This window comes from Entelurus aequoreus, linkage group LG12, assembly GCF_033978785.1.
Source record: "Entelurus aequoreus isolate RoL-2023_Sb linkage group LG12, RoL_Eaeq_v1.1, whole genome shotgun sequence".
Classification (NCBI taxonomy): domain Eukaryota; kingdom Metazoa; phylum Chordata; class Actinopteri; order Syngnathiformes; family Syngnathidae; genus Entelurus; species Entelurus aequoreus.
This window is the reverse complement of record NC_084742.1, coordinates 41,954,395-41,970,619: the sequence shown is the minus strand read 5'-3', so window position 1 is coordinate 41,970,619 and position 16,225 is coordinate 41,954,395. Positions and strand designations below refer to the sequence as shown.

The 16,225-nt window shown below is 42.2% G+C and overlaps 1 protein-coding gene across 2 annotated transcripts; it reads left to right on the top strand.

Annotated features, from left to right (window-relative positions):
* The first annotated feature begins 22 nt into the window (after nucleotides 1–22).
* efs (embryonal Fyn-associated substrate) lies at nucleotides 23–14,842 on the top strand. 2 transcript variants are annotated; one of them, XM_062065989.1, is made up of 8 exons: nucleotides 23–253; nucleotides 650–812; nucleotides 2,859–4,115; nucleotides 4,201–4,323; nucleotides 7,265–8,212; nucleotides 8,372–8,428; nucleotides 9,802–10,059; nucleotides 13,352–14,842. In XM_062065989.1, exons 2-8 carry the CDS (start codon nucleotides 801–803, stop codon nucleotides 13,535–13,537), a joined length of 2,841 nt encoding a protein of 946 aa, XP_061921973.1. In that variant the 5' UTR covers nucleotides 23–253; nucleotides 650–800; the 3' UTR covers nucleotides 13,538–14,842. The 2 variants fall into 2 exon arrangements, with proteins under 2 accessions (XP_061921973.1, XP_061921972.1); XM_062065988.1 differs by having other exon boundaries at nucleotides 647–812.
* Nucleotides 14,843–16,225: the final 1,383 nt, after the last annotated feature.

Below are 16,225 nucleotides of genomic sequence, written 5' to 3'. Positions count from 1 at the left end.
TCCTGGCCGAAGCATCGTACGCGATCTGACAAGCAACTGGATTCACTTAACGGAACGACCGCGGGTCATCCACACTGTTTGTAGATCTAGACACCGCGTCGCCCCTCCAGAAGGCGGAGATCATTGTGTTGTCATCGCTGAAAGTGATTGAACGCCAATGGCCACGGATTTTTACGCTTGAGAAGAAGTGATTTTTAGCCCATCGCTTACCGTGCGCCGACGTGAAGTTTGTCGGCGAATGCTATTAAGGAAGGTAACGTGTACGTTTTGTTTGATAATTGTGAGCTCGGTTCACCTTGAATGGCGGTGACCGCCTTTGTGTTGTGGTTAGCAGCGAAAGCGGATGAAAATAAGCAGCATTAAGTGCTGCTAATGTTAGCCTTAGGAGCTAGGCCCCGGCGGTAGATTGATGTATGTATATATATATATCTGCTGAGTATATTAATACACAACACGCATTTCAGCGAATAGCAATTGCTTTAAAACATCGCTCGTCTATAATCTCAAAATGTGATGCTAAGCTAATGTTAGCCTCCAATACAACGTTGCAGGGCGTGGAATAACGGTCAGGTGTTGTGACTGCCAGAATATGCATTTCATTTGCTGCTATTTCATATGACCATGTTGTGTGTGTGGTTTTTTTTAGCAGGCGGAGACAATGTGTCGCCTCCAGAGCCAGCTGTGCCTCGGCATCGAATTTTCATCGTGGAGAGCCGCTGCGGAGCTAAATGGAGCCCGTTGACTTAACTGGCACACTTGAGATTTACTTTCCTTGAGTCAAATCCACCACCCTTGCAACAATGTCCGTGTCTGTAAGTACACTATTTGTGCACACTTATTGAGGGTATGTTTCTGTTATTCTGGACATAACGTATTGGCTGTGTATGAAGGGTGGGGGTCCCCACATGGCTCAATAGACCCTTGCAGACCCCCAGGGGGGCCGTTTTAAAAACGAAAGGGGGGGTTTGGCCTGACTCTTTTAGCTTTGAGTTGGCAATTAAACCTGGAACAGCAAGGGACAGATGCGGCTCTCCTCCTCCCCCTCCGCCGTCCCTTGCTCATCCCTGCTCATTACCGTTAAGCCCCTGTGTTCGTTTTGACCATTGATCCTTCTTTGGCCCACTTCCCCCTTCGTGAATTTCATGTTCTAGATTTGTTTTGATTTGATTGACTGTAGTGCTATTTTGTCTCACATGCATGAACTCTTCCCTCCTCACTCGTATTCAGCAGACCCAAACAATTCAGCTGTTTATAGTCCCTATTTAGCACTTCCCTCAATGTGCTTGTTGTTAGGAGAGCACAGATATGAGAAGCGTTAAAAACCTACCGTATTTTTCGGAGTATAAGTCGCTCCGGCGTATAAGTCGCACTGGCCGAAAATGCATAATAAAGAAGGAAAAAATATATATAAGTCGCACTGGAGTATAAGTCGCATTTTTGGGTTGAAATTTATTTGATAAAACCCAACACCAAGAATAGACATTTGAAAGGCAATTTAAAATAAATAAAGAATAGTGAACAACAGGCTGAATAAGTGTACGTTATATGACGCATAAATAACCAACTGAGAACGTGCCTGGTATGTTAACGTAACATAATATGGTAAGAGTCATTCAAATAACTATAACATATAGAACATGCTATACGTTTACCAAACAATCTGTCACTCCTAATCGCTAAATCCCATGAAATCTTTTACATCTAGTCCAGACCTGGGCAAAGTAAGGCCCGGGGGCCACATGCGGCCCGTTGAGCTTTTTAATCTGGCCTGCCGGACATTCCCAAATATTTTTTTAGATCTTTAAAATGGAAACTGCAGCCGCCATTATGATGTGCAGTGATGTTTTCTAATGACCGTAAATCTTGAACTATACAAAGTATTTCAATGGTTGGAATCTGCGCTTTTGGATGATATACTAGTTACTATGGTCATCTAATTAGTTACTATGGTAATCTACGTCACAGCAGCTCAGACGAGGCACCAAGCAGTGTGGGCGGGAAGCGTTTCCACAGACGCGGAAGGAGATTTTCACAACAAAGTTCTAAAGTTTAGTGATATATCAGACATTTCAGATTGTAGGTGGGTTTATTTTGTACCCTTTGCGTTAATATTTCACTGTTTGTTGCATTGTTGTTGCGTTTCACTTGATTGGAAAATATGTCGATCAAAAGGGGGTGTGATGTTCATATTTTGTCAATATTCAGTGTTTTATCCTTCATAGAAAAATGTAAAATTCCATTACGTTTTTTCAGGCGGTCTGTCATAACGTTTTTAGCATTCAATCAGACATTATTGTGAGGTTTTGTATTAGTGTTCCTAAAAATAGATACAGTATACCGGCCCCCAGACACATTATTTTCTCTAAATGTGGCCCCCGAGTCAAAATAATTGCCCAGGCCTGGTCTAGTCTCTTTCGTGAATGAGCTAAATAATATTATTTGATATTTTACGGTAATGTGTTAATAATTTCACACATAAGTCGCTCCTGAGTATAAGTCGCACCCTCGGCCAAACTATGAAGAAAACTGTGATTTATAGTCCGAAAAATACGGTACTTTAAACCTCTAAAGGCCTTAGTGGCCACATGCGTGGACAGCACCTTTTAGCTCTTATTTCCAAAATTGTGTACACTACTGAATTGGGGTTTTATGCTGACATATGGCCACTTATACTGCTATCTGGTGGTGTCAGAAGAGTATAACATACAATGGAATTTGGGGAAAAAAGTGTAAAATTAAAAATTTGCATGTCAGTACACATGAGGTGCACTTTTGTGTACTTATGGACTAAGTACACAATATTAAAAGATGAAAGAGGTTAAAGTGTTTTGTTTTGTATTTTGTCCCCTTTTTCTCAGACGGTGTTGGCAAAGGCGCTGTTTGACAACACAGCCGAGAGTCCAGAGGAGCTGGCGTTCAGGAAGGGGGACATCCTGATGGTTCTAGAACAGGAGCAAAGCGGAGGACCTGGTTGGTGGCTTTGCTCCCTGCATGGCCGCCAGGGCATTGCACCGGCAAACCGTCTCCGCCTTCTCCAGACCGCACCGCCTCCCGGCCTAGATGGCATCTACCTGGCGCCCGGTGCGCCGCTGTGCCACACGGCCGCCAGCGGCAGCGCCGAAGACGTAGACAGCGTGTACCGCTCTCCACCAGCTGTTGGCGAAGGGCGAGCCGCAGCTTCGAGACCCGGGGAGCTGCGGCGGGTGGAGGGTGGACGTCCACGCTCTCACTCCAGTTCTGGATCCCGACCCAGGCCTGAATGGGACATGGGATCGACGAGTAGGCCTCGTTCCCCCTCCCTGAGAGGACGTGGCACAGAAGTGACAGGAGCTCTTTACCAGAACCCAGTAAGCCCACTACCCTCAGCTGCTCAGCATACCAGACAGCCAGGAGTTCAAATGGCTCCGGAATCTGTGTATCTCTCCCCCAGAGTGGCCGACGAGTCAGAGGACACCACATACCTTGTCCCTAGAGAAACAATCGCAACGGGACACTCCGATGACTGTTACTTGGTGCCAAAAGGAACACCACTGGCAGGTGAAGAGGTTTACCAAACCCCAACAGGAGGAATTCTTCCCACTGCTGCCTGCACTAATGGCCCGACCACAGTCAGCGGAAAACCCGGGGCCCCCCAGTCTAAAGTCAGCCAGGACATTCCTGGCATGTATCAAATCCCCACCCCTGTGGCAGTAAACCCTCCAAGGAGCTCAACTGCAGCTCTGGCCCATCAGCACTCATGTCAATCATCCCCAACCCAGGTGTCTCCCAGACCTCTGCTTAAGGGTGCTCCATCTAATCCCGCTGTGGCCAGAGGCAATGCTGGTCTGGCCTGCCACAGAGGGTCCCCTTCACTGGTTCGAGCCGGTCACCCCCGAGTCCCTGGCTCGCCGACTCTTACCAGAAAGCCCCCTCCGCCTGCACCTCCTGTGAGGGGTGTCACAAGGAAAGAAGGGCAGCAGACCGCACCTTTGTCAGGAGATGCTAATTTTGGTTTCAGGGGCACCCCTGCAAACCTGCAGCCAGAGTTGGAAAAGCAGACGAGTCAGGACCTGGAGAAAATCAATAATATGCACAACTACAAAGGAGGAGATTATGCAGATCCTGTGGATGACCAGGTGAGACTCGATTAAGGAGTAAGTGTTAGAATATAATGTAGTGAATATCCAATTTAAACATGATTTGTGTTGTCATCGTGAAAAGGTGTACGACACCCCTCCAAGCGGCAGGTGGCAGCGTCCAGTGCCCTCTGTCCTCAATGATGACGATGATAGCATCTATGACACCCCTCGCAGTGTCCCACCACTCGCCGACTCTGAGACAGAGGTAAGGACAAATTTTACATTTTACAAGTCATTTGACACTCACCTAAGTGTCTCATATTTTAATATTTTTCAACAAATCTCAGTGGTGCCACAATAGTCTACTGGAAGGTGTTTTTTTTCTCTCATAATCTAGCCATGATGCTGTTGTTTAAACAGTTCCACGTAAGCTCTACTGAGAACACACTCTTTGGTGTGTCTGTAGTCGTAATGCTAATGAGCCGTTTGTCCACAAGTGCTTGTCCAGTAAGTATTATTTAGCACTTTTTACATAGAGACTGCAACTCTGCACTTGTCCGACGTAATAGACGCCATTTATGACAGACAAAAACGGAACATAAAAGACAAAAATGTTATGTAGCCATGTGAGCTACAACGCTAACATTACAATGATACTAGGTTAGTCTATTTGCTGAAGAAAAAAAATATCGCATCTGCGACTGACTAATGTATAGTTGGCAGAGCGAAGTGCTCCGATTAGCTAGTGCTAGGTATCGTTCAGGACCAAGAGGCTTATTAGTTACACACATTTTTGTGAGGTTAGAGCCAATTAGAAGCGGAATGGGGTGGGTCTTGGGAGGAAACCAGTGAGCCAAAACAAAAGACAGGTGTTAAGATGAATCAAACAAGATAAGATTTCAATGTTTTTCAAGAAAAGAAAAATGGACCAAAAACTGAGACCTGAAAGAGAAATGGACAAATAAATATTGCTTAAATTTGCCCTAATCACGTACCAAGCCTAAGTATTTAATTTGCTGTTGCCCTGGTGAAGAGTATCATTGTAAAACGCCATTATGACACAAAGCATGGCAATTTCCAACAGAAATATGCAGTTGAGGACAACACAACTTCCTCATTCAAGTAATTTTGTATTTTCTGCAGGTGAAATAGTGAAGTTAATTTAAACAAAGTTATTTGGTTGTTGTTGATATTGTTATTGTCACACTTTTTGATGTTTTAACATGGGGAAAAGGTTAAACAAGAAAATCTCTATAATTGTTATGTTATTACCATCCATCCATCCATCCATTTTCTACCGCTTGTCCAAGTGTTCTGAAAATTACTTTTTAAAAAGTAAGTAATTATGGTTACTCGTTACTTACCAAAAAAGTAATTGAATTACTAACGGAATTACTCTTTATTAAATGTAAATAATTACTAGGACAAGTAATTCATATGTTACTTAAAAAAAAAACTTTAAATGTCTGGCATATGCATTTGAGAGATGTTTAATATGAGAGCACAGTGCGCGAAGTCTGTGCTTTTCAAAGGCGGGGCCTGTTGCCTAGTGACGTGTGACGTCATCGAGGGTTTCAGCGGCGCTGTGTTTGCTAGCTTTAGCAGTTAGCACCGGCAGTTTGTTGGCTCTGACGAGCTCTTTTGAATCTTTTCACCGGATTGTGTTACACCTCTGCCTAATTAAGAGATTTAATGTGCTTTGATGGCGGTCATATCTTCTTGTCAACAAACGGGGTATTGTTTGGATGGCAAAGGTGTCACTTCAATCACTGATTTGTTCAATATATCCATAGTGTGTGTATGTTGTCTGCTGTGTCACAGTGTGATGGTGCCTCTTCCTATTTGATAACCAGTTCATTTTAGTGCAGATTGTTGCTTTCACTAGTAAAAATATTATTTCATGAATTGAAATTGCTTCACTTATGACGATGTCTTGTTGACATAAAACCACACCAAAAGTAGCGTGCCACGTTACATCAAGCTACCGCTAACGGCGTTGTAACAGACCTAAAAGTAATTAGATTACTCGTTACTGGTAAAAGTAACGGCATTACTAACATTGTTATTATATAAAGCCGTTATTGCGAACACTGGTTATTACAATTTGTTACGGACCCCTAGCCCTCATATAAAGTCAATGTTTGACAAAGAAGTTGGATAACCCCTGAGCTAGGAGGCTGGAGGTGGTATCATGTTCATGAGGAAGTAGTTTTTTTTCCCTTTATGATGTCATGAAAACTTCACAAACAAGCGTTGGACTCCATTTTTCTCTAAAATGGAGCAAACCAGTGAAAGACGTCATTTGCTTAGAAACTCTTAGAGCATCATTGGAAGCTTTTTATTTTATTTATTTATTTTTTTACATCGGAGCAGGTAAATATAAGATGATCAGTAATCAAAACAAAGGCATGTTGACTAAGATGATAAAAAAAGTAACTGACATGTTAGTAAAAGTATAAATACGAGACAAAGAAATTGACAGAAACAAAAAAATTTGATGCCCCCCCTTAAATATTTCTCTGCAGCCGGGTCTGTTATCATTGTTACATACACATTTGTGGTGTAGTTGCATTACAGTTAGTATTGCATCACTTTTTCCACATTTTACTCTTGAGCTCCTTCTCCCCCCACTCTGAGACGAGGCCACACCTGTTGCAGTCTGCTGTGGGAGCCTGTCTATCCGGTCCAAATGCTGCTGCTATTTTCTCCCAAGTCACACCCATCTCTTAGGGCCACGCTGAAGCCACAGCCCCAGTGGTCTCTCCTGCATGCTACTTGAACATGTGTGCCAGCTGTTGGGATTGTTTCTCTCCCTCTTTCAAATAAATATATCCCAGGCTTTTTAGCTGGCTAAGAAGCTCTTTGATACACCAGTGCGTGGATGCCAGATGTTCTTTCTTCAATGCATGCATGTTACAAACTCACTAGCTGTGTCTCAAATGGAATACTTCCGTCAGTACACTTCGATAAGTATACTGTCTACACTGCATACTTAGTTCCTGAGGGTGCGAGTTTTGACATGACTGTCAATTACTGTTGTCAATTATCCTTCTTCTCTTCTTTTTAATTAATTGCAACCATTCAAGTTAGTACCTTCTTTTCTACCTGTCAGTGTGAACAATATATGTGCTTAAAATGTGTAATTATGTAAGTACACAAATTGTAACACAGCCACTTCATAAACCATCAATTCCTTCCAATTGCAGGTCTATGACGTTCCCACAATAACGCTGAATGGGTCTACATCAGAGGTCACGTTGGTGCCGGGCGATGCTGATGATGTCTACAGTGTCCCCACTCTTCCCGGTGTCCCTATGGTTCCTGGGGAGTCCACCACCAGCCTGTGTGGGGAGGACGCCACCCAGAACGGTCAGCTCTGCTGCGTCCCAGGCTCCGAGAAGAGAGCAAGCACAGGAGATCACCAACGGGATTCTTTGGAGCCAGACTGTGGCGTATATGACATGCCTGCTCTGACTGCCGAAGTCCTGCCTCACTCCTCCTCGTCATCCTCCACCTCAACCCGACGTCTCTCCTTGTCCAGTAATGGCTCTGGGGATGTGCAGTGGAGAGCCTCACTGTCTAACCTTATCCACGCAGTGCTGAGCACCACCTCCTGCTTGCCAACAACTCTGTCGTCCCGGGATCTGGCCACCTCCCTGGCGGAAATCCTGTCCACGTGGAAAGCCAGTCACTCCGGGGATCCCCCGCTGCCCCTTCAGCAGGCCTGGGCTCGCCTATCAGACCTTCTGCCGGCATTGTCTGCCATTGGCAATGCTCCTCCGCCTGAAGGACTCTTGTCACTCGTCCAGCGGTCCCTTGAGGAAAGCGCCCTTCTATTGCAGACTCAGGGACGCCCCCGACTCCCTTCACAGGAATCGTTATCCCGCAGGCCACTGCCCGCACTCCCGGTGTCCGACGGGAAGTCACCCGCAGGTGGAATGGGCTCCCGTAAAAGTAGTTGGATCCAGGAAAGGCCTTTGCCTCCAACGCCTCAGGCGGCCTTCCCCATGCCTCCCACTTTGGCCACCGTGACCCTCACAGTTGGCCCCAGTAATGGCGAGGACGACCCCAGCAACGAGTATGCAGGAATCAGCCTGACCCCCATTGCTCCCCCTGTCACTAATGGAGATAGTGTTGGATACGTCAAGCTACAGGTAAGTTTTCATGTTGAATTACATGGCCATGTCACCTTTGTACAGTACATGTCTGAAGTTAGGAGACATTTTCTTATGCTATTCATTGAGGAAGTGTGCATAAACCGTTGACTGATACTGGATGCACTATGACTGGATGTTCTCTCCTAACCCATCCAGGGAAAACCGGAGCTTCCACTGGCACAGAACGGACAAACGATCACTTCAGAGCCAAGGGTGAGTCACTTCCTTTGTTTTTACCTCTGCTTGTTTCCCCATTCCAAATAGCGGCATTCTCGCTGTTTTTTAGGGTAGAAATGCAGTCTATGCAGATGAGTCAGTTGTTTACCAATCAGACATGTGACTCAAGAATTTATCATGCAACAACTGTTGAACTAATTACAGTCCAACTGTCTTGTTATTTTGTTTGTTTTTCCTGAGCAATGTAAATAGAAATACGTCACAACCTAGAAGCAAGATTACAAGCAAGCTTTTTGTTTCCCTTGCTGTAAGACTGAGGTCACTTTTTTTTTATCACTGTCTGCATTTTTGTGCGCCTTGTTTGAGTCCTTGGTTGCGACCGGCTAGCCAACAAGAGGTCACTTGTGTATTGTAACAATCTGGCCTTACATGGGGAGCAGTCTGCAGGACAACAAGTGAAAGACAAGAAGTCTTTTAACGGAGACGTTCACTGACGTACTGTATATAATTGTCTCCTGACATCCAACTGCAAGCATAGTTGGGTCAATGATTAAGAGCATTCATTCATATTGTACACCAAAATGATTTCTGTTTATTAGTATTATTCCAGATCGTTTTTCCACGCTCCACTCCCTCAGCATTTGTCAGCAATTTCAAACCACAGTCAAAATGTTCAGCTCATTCAAGACAGCCGGGCGATCTCTTGGCTCCAGTTAACTAGTGTAGTTTTCCTGCAATTCCACATTTTCTATTCCAAAAACTTCTCTTGGAAATGAAATGATAAATTTGATAAGTTGCACACTTCCCACATTTTTCAAACCATTCCAGCATCAAAACATGCAGCTCACTCAGGACCAGGCTCACCAGTTTTCACATTCCTAAAAGTTCCAGTTGTCGGGCAGTAAAATTTTTAATTGGTGCAAAATGAATGGAACATTTTTCAAATTCCTACTTTTACAGCCATTTCAAATCTTTCCAAAACATCAGCTCATTCAGGCTAATTATTTTCCACATTCCCTAAACTTCTGGGTTTTTTTTTGCGATTCCACATTACCTAGTCCAAAAATTCCCGTCACGTCATCTTTGACTCAAGCGCTTGGGAGCAAACAGGTGTATCCAATCAAGAAGTCAATTGAATGCAGAGAATAAAATGCAGCATACATGTACTGGTCTCGCTTGTGAAATGGTTCCAATAAGTATTTCAGTAAAAGGTATTAGAGTTCCTAAGATAGTCAATCACAAATGGAAAAAAAAGTTATTCTACAATTCCATATTTCCCATTCCATACAGCATTTCAGTTGAGATTTTTTAAATCAATATTTGCCTAATCTATTCAATAATGTATTGTTACTTGTTTTAGTGCATGTCTACATATTTTAGACTGTTTGTTTATCCATGTCGTCCTCCAGCTGACTCCGTCCCCTCCTTTGCCGGTGTCCCTCTCCCTGGAGGACTCGGAGCTGCTGTGCTTTTACTCATCCCAGAGCCTCGCTCACCTCTCTTGCCTGGCTGACGCCATCGACGTGCTGTTCACCAGCGTACAGGGCAACCAGCCTCCCCGGATCTTTGTGGCCCGCGGAAAGAGCCTCATCGTGACGGCCCACAAGTTGGTGTTTATTGGCGACACGCTTTCCCGACTACTCACCTCCACTGACCTGCGGGCCAAGGTGGGTTATGTTGATAATGATTAACTTGTTGTTTTTGTTTGTACCGTATTTTTCGGAGTATAAGTTGCTCCAGAGTATAAGTCGCTCAGGAGTATAAGTCGCACCAGCCGAAAATGCATAATAAAGAAGGAAAAAAACATATAAGTGGCACTGGAGTATAAGTCGCATTTTTGGGGGAAATTTATTTGATAAAACCCAACACCAAGAATAGACATTTGAAAGGCAATTTAAAATAAATAAACAATAGTGAACAACAGGCTGAATAAGTGTACATTATATGACGCATAAATAACCAACTGAGAACGTGCCTGGTATGTTAAAGTAACATATTATGGTAAGAGTCATTCAAATAACTATAACATGTAGAACATGCTATACGTTTACCAAACAATCTGTCACTCTTAATCGCTAAATCCCATGAAATCTTATACGTCTAGTCTCTTACGTGAATGAGCTAAATAATATTATTTGATATTTTACAGTAATATGTTCATCATTTCACACATAAGTCGCTCCTGAGTATAAGTCGCACCCCCGGCCAAACTATGAAAAAAAACTGCGACTTATAGTCCGAAAAATACGTATGTTAATCAGCAAGATTACACAAAATCGCGTGAGGAGGTATAGGCCAAAGAAAAACACAGCACAATTAGATGCACATTTTTTCTTTCACTTATGTTGTCATTGTAAGTCGTTTTCTTTAGAAATGAGTTGAACAATTAGCAAGTTATGATTTAATTTCATTGTAAATACATTTCATTTAATTTTACCGTTGTCCTAACCAAGATTGCCGCCACATAGACACGTCATAACAGACTGTTTTTCATATTTATGGGAAGTTCCGGTTTCTCGTCGTTCTTTGAGCCCTATTTCCACTGTAAAGAGTTTTGTTTTCTGAAGTGTTTATTGTTATTTATTGTTCATCAGTATTAAGTGTGTTTTACTTGCCTTTTTGTTTTGTGTGTTGTGTTCTAATTTTTTTGTTGATTATGTTTGACCGTAAGTTTTTGACAGCGTGTTGTGTCATTACTTTCTCGTCTGTTTTCCTTTGCGTGCTTACAGTTAATGTCTTAGTTGTGCGAGCAAATGCTGATGGTATGGTGAAGAATTGCTCAATTTTATTGTCACAGCTCACCTTTTGGCAAGTATGCTAATATGTACATTTTGTGAACTTGTTTTAACACTGATGGCCCATTTACTAATTACACCCACCAAATTTCACAAGTATTTTCAAGTCATCAGACTGAAGTCTGAGTCAAATATGAGTCAAATCTTGAGTCATTGATGTTTAAGTCCAATTACAGTCTCAAGTCTTTGATCATATTGTCAAGTCAAGTCCAAAGTCATCAGAAGTGTGACTCGAGTCTGACTACAAATTGGGTGGTTTGAGTCCAGACCTCTGCCTCAGTGATCTAATGCTTTAGTCATGCATGAAACAAATAAAAGCAACAATATATCTAATTAAAACAAAACAGCCAAAATCAATAATGATTCTCCATCAATGCAAACTTGGGAGTTTGTTTTACAGCGAGAAAATGCTAACAGTGTGGTTTGATTTGTCTAAGTGAGAGGCACATAATATTTTTAGTACCAGCTATTTGACTGCCTGTCTTGTTTTGGAAGTCTTCCAAAAAGTCACACACTACACAAATCATTTGACAAAAATGACAACATATTCAATGCCATTGTGGAAAATTATGTATGGATAATTCCAAAATGACGGAATAACAAATGTCCCCCTGTACTCATGACACAATTGATTCACTTCATAATTTGCTGTAAGCGAAAGTAATTGCTGTCTTAATATTTGTTGAAATGTTCTTTATTGTCTTCCTCAATTTATTTTCTCCTTATGTTTGCACTAGTCAGTTGCTACTGCATGGTAACTCACTTTGACATTAGAGTAAAATAGATTGATTACATATTAATATTAAATAACAGAAAGCACGTTATTTCCAAAATGTGTATACGTGCACATTTAATTTGACAAAAGAAAAATAATACAGTAAAATGATTCTTAATTTTTAAAATTGCATTTTGGTGGTTTAAGACCCTTGACTTTGGGCGTACTCACTCAAGACTGGACATGGGGGTTCGATTCCCCCTCCCTCTTTTTGGTGTCTCCTGGCATTTTTTTAATGTTTTTTTTTTATTTAGGAAATATATTACTATAATATATCTCCGACATGAAAAGATGCCTTTCATTGTGAATTTTCTTGTGTTTTATCCATTGCAGAATTACGAATGCGCTGGTGACGTGATCCACAGCCTCGCGCTCAGAATTAAGTGTCAGTGTGCATATGTTTCTGTTGTCTAAATTGCGATTACAGATTATAGATGTGTGCCGCCGGTTCAACACATCGCACACAGATAGGAGCATAACATGAATGTAGAAAATAATCATCTTTGTGGTAAAAGCTCTGTATGCACGCAAAATCCTCATTCAAATAAGGCGGTCTGTACCACTTTTCAAACGCACACACAGTCTTAGTAGATCACATGCAACACGCCCACTCATTGCACACGCTATTTTATTTTTTGCACACGCTGTTTAGCGTGTAGTATTTGGGTCATAGTAAATCAGGCCCTAAGCATCTTGTAGCAGAAATGCTAAACAAAAAACATAATAAAACAATCACTGTATATTGTCCGCTCTCACTACAATTCCGAATGGTGGGGTGTTTGTATCATTCGGCACAAGACTTTTGTTCCCCATATAGATGTCGAAGTCATCATAATCCTCACTTGGGTAAAAACAAAAAAGTTGGGATAAAACAAGCGTCTTGCAATGTCTTCAGGTCTAAATTGAATTTCATAGTTGTCCAACTTCTCTGCTTATGGCCACAGCCGTCTATTATACAAGTGCAAGGCATGATTTATAATCTAAAATTTTTTTTTTTTTTACAAACGCAGACGCAATGCAGCACTCCACCGGCTCAGTATGTCAATGGCTGCACAAACTAGTTACCTCTGTAAATAAGGCGCTGCTAAAAGTAGTTCCTAGCTCTTGTAATAACCATGTTGCTAATACTTAGTTAATATGCAGGTCGCGACATGAAAATGGAGTATTGTTGATTGGTTTGGATGTTTTTTTTAAAGGATTCATGGGCAGTATAGAGGACTCCCATTGACTGCATTGTTAGTTGTCTAGTACGAGCCGTTTATTACAATTTATGATGCAAAAAAAAGACTGGGATTGTGAACAAAATTCCCCCCAAAATGCAGTTCTCTCTTTTAGGCATGATTAGCCGTGTGTGCCTTCAGTTGACTGTTTGACTTCTTTTACCCTCAGATCACAACCTCGGGGGGTCGACTTTGCCAGGCCTTAAAGGCGGTGGTGGTGGCGACAAAAGGTGCTGCCCAAAACTACCCGTCGGTGTCTGCGTCCCAGGAGATGGTGGACCGGGTTGCTGTGCTTTCCCAGCAGGCGGCGGGCTTCTCCACTCTACTCCAGCGCCTGGCTGAGATCTCCTCGTGATATCCCGCAGTTTGTTGACACTACACACCTTCCCTCTTGGAAAAATGCCTTATTTGTTGTTACACTATACACACACACACTACAGCCCTGTGTGTGCTTCAACTCTATCCCTCGTGTGTGTACTGTTAACTTATTGAGGATGGCAGGCTGCTAATAGCTTTGTACGTCTTTTGCTTTACAATGTTTAAGTTGTTTTCTCCCGACACCGTCATTTAACTGTAGCGCAGAAGAAGTTTACATTCTGGATCTGGCCTACTTTTTACTGTGATACCTTGAAAGCTGTGTCTGTTAGTGCAGCTAGCCAACCTCTCCATCCTTAATTAACCTGTACTGTGTTGTTTGTGTGAATCGCGAAGACTTCTTGTTGTAATCCTGACAATGTCGGATTACTCTCAGCATCCACAACACACCTCTCCGCAAAGATTCCTGTCTGACGGGAATTCCCAAAGCATGAATATTTGAAGTTGGGGGATAAATTACCCAGTGTTATTCCTTTCCACAGTTGCACATCGGATAAGAAACCTGTCCATCAAGCCAACATGTCTCCACACGTCGTGATCTGCATGCTGTCTTTTGCATTTGCATCCCACTAAATGCCCCGCCACCCTTATTCCTATTTGCTATATGACACATGTTGATCAAAAACTCCCTATTGACTCATCTGGAAGTAGTTATGCTCCTGCTTTCATGTCCGTCTTCCACAAAGCTGTATAAATTCTTTTTACTTTACCTACTAATCAAGTGTCTAAATTAGGATCATTTGAGAGAGCACCCTAATTATTTTGTCATCCTGAACAAGCATGCTCTGAAGAACTCCTGCCCCATTTTTCTCTGCTTTAGTGTCACCTTGTGGATGTTTGAAGTATTACACCTTGAAAAGTGCAAGTTCCTTTTATATTTATTATGTTTTTTGGAATTCCTGTTTTCATGGCTTTAATATGCTTCAATTTGTTATACATGCACCCTTTTTACTTTGTCTGACTTCAGTGCAAAAACGTGTTTTGTTTTCAATCAATGGAAATCTACCAGTCACATCATGCAAGTTTTCTACACCATATGAACTCATCCCTGTTTGCTGAGGTGCAGAACCATAGTGACCTACACCTCTTTACAATCGAACACTATATTATAAATGTTACGTATTCCTGTTCAGAATAAACAAATACATTTTTTTAGTAACAGTCATTTATCATTGTAAGTTGCACTTATATGATTCATCGTACTGTCAGTATGCATATATGGAGTACATACTCTAATAATTCATGTGTATTATACACAAGGATTAAATTATTGCTTGTGTGTGCATTTATGACTTGTTGCCAAACTATATCAATTTATTTGAGGTAACATTTTAAGGTATGATACAGCTTTGTATTGTCATTATAGACAAATTAAGGATGATAAAGAAGGAACTAAAACTTTTACTTTATCAAATATTGTTCACAAAGCTGTGTTAGTGAGCATTTCTTCTTTTCCAAGATAATCCATCCCACGTCACAGGTGTGGCATATCAAGATGCTGATTAAACAGCATTATTTCACAGGTGTCAAGTCAAGTCAACTTTATTTATATAGCACATTTTCAACAACTGTTTAGGTTGCACCAAAGTGCTTTACAGGTTAAAAAAGCATGGAGCAAACAAAAAACAAACAAAACAAAAAAAAAAAAACCAACAACAAAAAAAACAACAACTAAGCAAAACAAAAAACAAACAAACAAAGAACATAAACAATGAGTGTGCTAAACAAGACAATGCAAATGCAATACGGTAAAAGGGGTCGAATAAAAAGTTTAAAAAAAAAAAAAAATTTGCAGAAAAAAAAAAAAAATAATAATAATAATAATAAAAGTGCTACAAATTGAAAAATACAACTAAAGCGAAGGGGTGGGAGGGGGGGGGGACTAGAAATGGTGGCCTAGTGGGCGGACTCAGCTCGGGTCAAAGGCCAGCGAGAAGAGGTAGGTTTTAAGGAGGGTTTTGAAGACCCCCAGGCTCCGGGCTGACCTAATGTGGAGGGGAAGGCTGTTCCAGAGCTTAGGGGCGGCAACGGAAAAGGCTCTGTCCCCTCTGGTCTTTAGCCTGGATCTGGGGACCGCCAAAAGCATTTGGTCAGCTGACCTCAAGGCTCTAGACGAGGTATGGTGATGCAGCAGCTCGGTCAAGTATTGTGGGGCCAGACCATTTAGGGATTTAAAAACAATTAAAAGTAATTTAAAATCAATGCGGTGACGGACAGGGAGCCAGTGGAGTGAGGCCAGCACTGGGGTGATGTGCTCGCGTTTTTTGGTACTGGTGAGACGGGCAGCCGCGTTTTGCACAAGCTGCAAACGGCGGAGTGATGCCTGATCAATGCCAGCGTACAGTGAGTTATTGTTGTCTAGCCGGTGTGTGATGAAGGCGTGGATAGCAGTCTCCAGGTCGCTCTGGGAGAGATAGGCCTTGGTCTTTGCTAGGGTTCTGAGATGGTAAAAGCTGGTACTAACCACTGAGCTGACCTGTTTGGTGAATTTGAAGGCACTATCAAAGATCACACCGAGATTTCTCACGGAGGACCGGATGTTTACACCCAGAGGACCAAGAGCACTGACAGACGAGACTGGAGATGTATCGCCGAAGATGATTATCTCGGTCTTGCTCTCATTAAGGTTGAGGAAGTTAGCACTCATCCATGCTTTAATGTCAGTCAG

Bases quoted from the DNA above. Each gene is read 5' to 3' on its own strand.
- efs (XM_062065989.1), top strand. The intron at 4,324-7,264 runs GTAAGGACAAAT...TTCCAATTGCAG, and splicing joins TCGCCGACTCTGAGACAGAG to GTCTATGACGTTCCCACAAT. The intron at 8,429-9,801 runs GTGAGTCACTTC...GTCGTCCTCCAG, and splicing joins CGATCACTTCAGAGCCAAGG to CTGACTCCGTCCCCTCCTTT.